The following is a 2463-nucleotide window of genomic DNA, read 5'->3' as shown; positions in this document are numbered from 1 at the left end:
CAAATTCTTCTTTCTCCTTTCCATATCAAGTGGAAAGTGACTTTTTTTTAAAACCTGGACCCTATTGAGTTGTCATTGTCCTCTGTAATGTAAAGTCTCTATTGGATCAGATGAGTAGATCCGGCTATAATCATAGAAGCAGGCAGAACATAGTTTCCTCTCTAGGTATTTATATCCTGCAGCAGGGAGGGTCTCGCCCCTATCCCTGGGCCTGAGCCTGGGTATGGGGAAGTGATCCACACACCAGAGCCCCTTTGAAAATTCCAGCCAGGCCAGTCTCACTTTCCCAATATAACCCACTTGCTGCTGACCACGCCCGTGTAAACAGCCTGGTTGGTCACCCTCTGCCTTAGAGTGTCACAGTTTGACAGTGTGTGAGTGTGTAGGTATTTTTGTGGGTGGAGCGAGTCTATTTCTGGCCCTGGGCTTGTGAGTCCTGTTGCTCTCTCGTGTTTGAATACTTTTTTTATTCAGTTCAAATCAATTCGAAAAACGTTTTGTTTGTTCTTTTGAATGGGCACCATGATGAGGGAAACAGATCCAGTGGGGACAGAGATTGACCTAGGAGACTCTGATGATGAAGACCTTGCCGAAGACCTGGATGAGGACCGTGAGGAGCCTCAGCTGCTATGGAAGGCTGAACTGGGGGATGGAATGGATGAAGAGGAGGCTGTGTCCCCGTTAGTTGACGTTAGTGACACCAAGCCCCTGCTGAAAGAAAGAGACCCTAGAGGAGTCAACGACTGTCTGAAGGTATTTCACACAACCATGCATCAATGCATCAACGCAGGCGCTAACTGCTAACAAGACCGCATTTGTTGTGTTAATTTGCATGACTTCATGAATGAGTTCTTTGTGATTTCTGGATTGTCATCTGAAAGGAGTAATGCTGTCACAATAGTAATATTAGGTGATGTGGGGTCAAGCATATAATCTGTCTTAACCCAATTAGTCAAACCTAATTACTAAAACTAGCAAACAGATCTGAAACATTTTATAGTTCTACAGTAATACAGTCTGTGGTTTGTCACAGTTGGTTTTCTATGCTTGTACTGCCCTCTTGTGGGCATGTTATTGACTGCACTTATCCATATTTATTTGAGTGGCGGAAATGTGCAGTAGTTTGAAAGGAAACTGTGGGAACGTCCACCCTGAGACTATGACTCTGCCTTTAGGTGACCTTTGAGGATGTGATAGCGGAGCCAGTGTCAGTGCGTAGCGGAGACAGAGTGTGGATCTGGAGTAATGCCCTGTTCGAGGTCACCAGGGTCTGGATCTACCGGATAGTAACTGTCTTGCTGGCCGTCCCTATATCCATCATCACTGCACTGCTCTTCGCCATCCTCAGCTTCCTACACATATGGTAGGTATATAATATCAGTTCAAGGCCCACTGATAGTATATGAACCATAAATGTTGAAACATGTTGAAATTCTCTCTTCTCTTTTCTTCTCTTTTCTTCTGTTCCTCCATGTATTCTCTATCTAACCGTGATAGGTTCTTCAGCCCATGCGTCCATTACATCCTTATTATCACATACTGGCTGCAGAGCCTATGGAGCATCGTACTGGACATTGGTGTCCGCCCATTCCTCACTAGTGCTGCAAGATGCCACAGTGGAATCAGACTTCACCTGACACAGGAATGAAGGAATGATAGAACTTCACACAGGGATAATGGCAAAAACAGGATTGGGAATATGGGATTGTTTATAACATTACCCTACTATGGAATGCCCTCTGGGGAGACTGTCAGTGCTGGACTAAGCTTTGTAGGATGCTCTAGGATCCGACCAGGGGCACAACTACAGGCCTTTTGGTGGATCATGGGACCTTACAGCTGAACTGAGATCAGTGTGATTGATGAAGACTGAAGAAAAGTGTTTATCAAGCTCCAACAAGAAGATTGGTTACCTATTTGAGAAGTTGTCACAAGTGAAGGTGAAAAGGAGAATGTGTAAAGGATGCACAATCATTTAGGGTCAAATTTGTATCTAGTATAAACTGGAAGTGTGCTTTGAAGTGTACTTTTTACGCATTATGTGATAGCGTTTAGATCATTCACTTGTTTGATGACCACATTTAATATAATTCAGATACGTAACTGGAATAATGTGTTGTCTTTATCAAATCTGACCACGCAGTTCAAAATGTGCCTCCGCTATTTTTGTTGTATTGCAGAAAATGTCAAGTTTGTCTTCATCTATTCTGATAAAAAAATGAAATATATCTTAAATAAAGTGTTATAGATTATGATCAATATATCAATATCAGACCTGTTTTCTTACACAAAATCAATCCATTGAAATATCTCTCTTCTTCAAAGAGACACACCCTTTTCTGAATATCAATGTTGTACTGAGTACAGAAACAAGATTCAAATGGATGGGTAAAAAGGCTCTTGTTCATGAATGGTGGTTCAATCCAAATCTTGAATTCATTCATTCACACCCAATCTGCTTGC

The 2463-nt window shown here is 42.3% G+C and overlaps 1 protein-coding gene across 1 annotated transcript; it reads left to right on the top strand.

The window, feature by feature from the left end:
* Positions 1-332: 332 nt before the first annotated feature.
* On the top strand, positions 333-2261 carry LOC110494092 (caveolin-2). The gene is made up of 3 exons (XM_021568801.2): positions 333-753; positions 1176-1363; positions 1498-2261. The coding sequence occupies exons 1-3, from the start codon at positions 514-516 to the stop codon at positions 1646-1648; spliced, it is 579 nt and encodes a 192-aa protein (XP_021424476.2). The 5' UTR covers positions 333-513; the 3' UTR covers positions 1649-2261.
* The last annotated feature ends 202 nt before the right edge of the window (positions 2262-2463 follow it).

Source organism: Oncorhynchus mykiss, chromosome 17 (assembly GCF_013265735.2).
Source record: "Oncorhynchus mykiss isolate Arlee chromosome 17, USDA_OmykA_1.1, whole genome shotgun sequence".
Classification (NCBI taxonomy): Eukaryota; Metazoa; Chordata; class Actinopteri; order Salmoniformes; family Salmonidae; genus Oncorhynchus; species Oncorhynchus mykiss.
The sequence above is the reverse complement of the archived record's forward strand: the minus strand, read 5'-3'. Positions and strand labels throughout refer to the sequence as shown.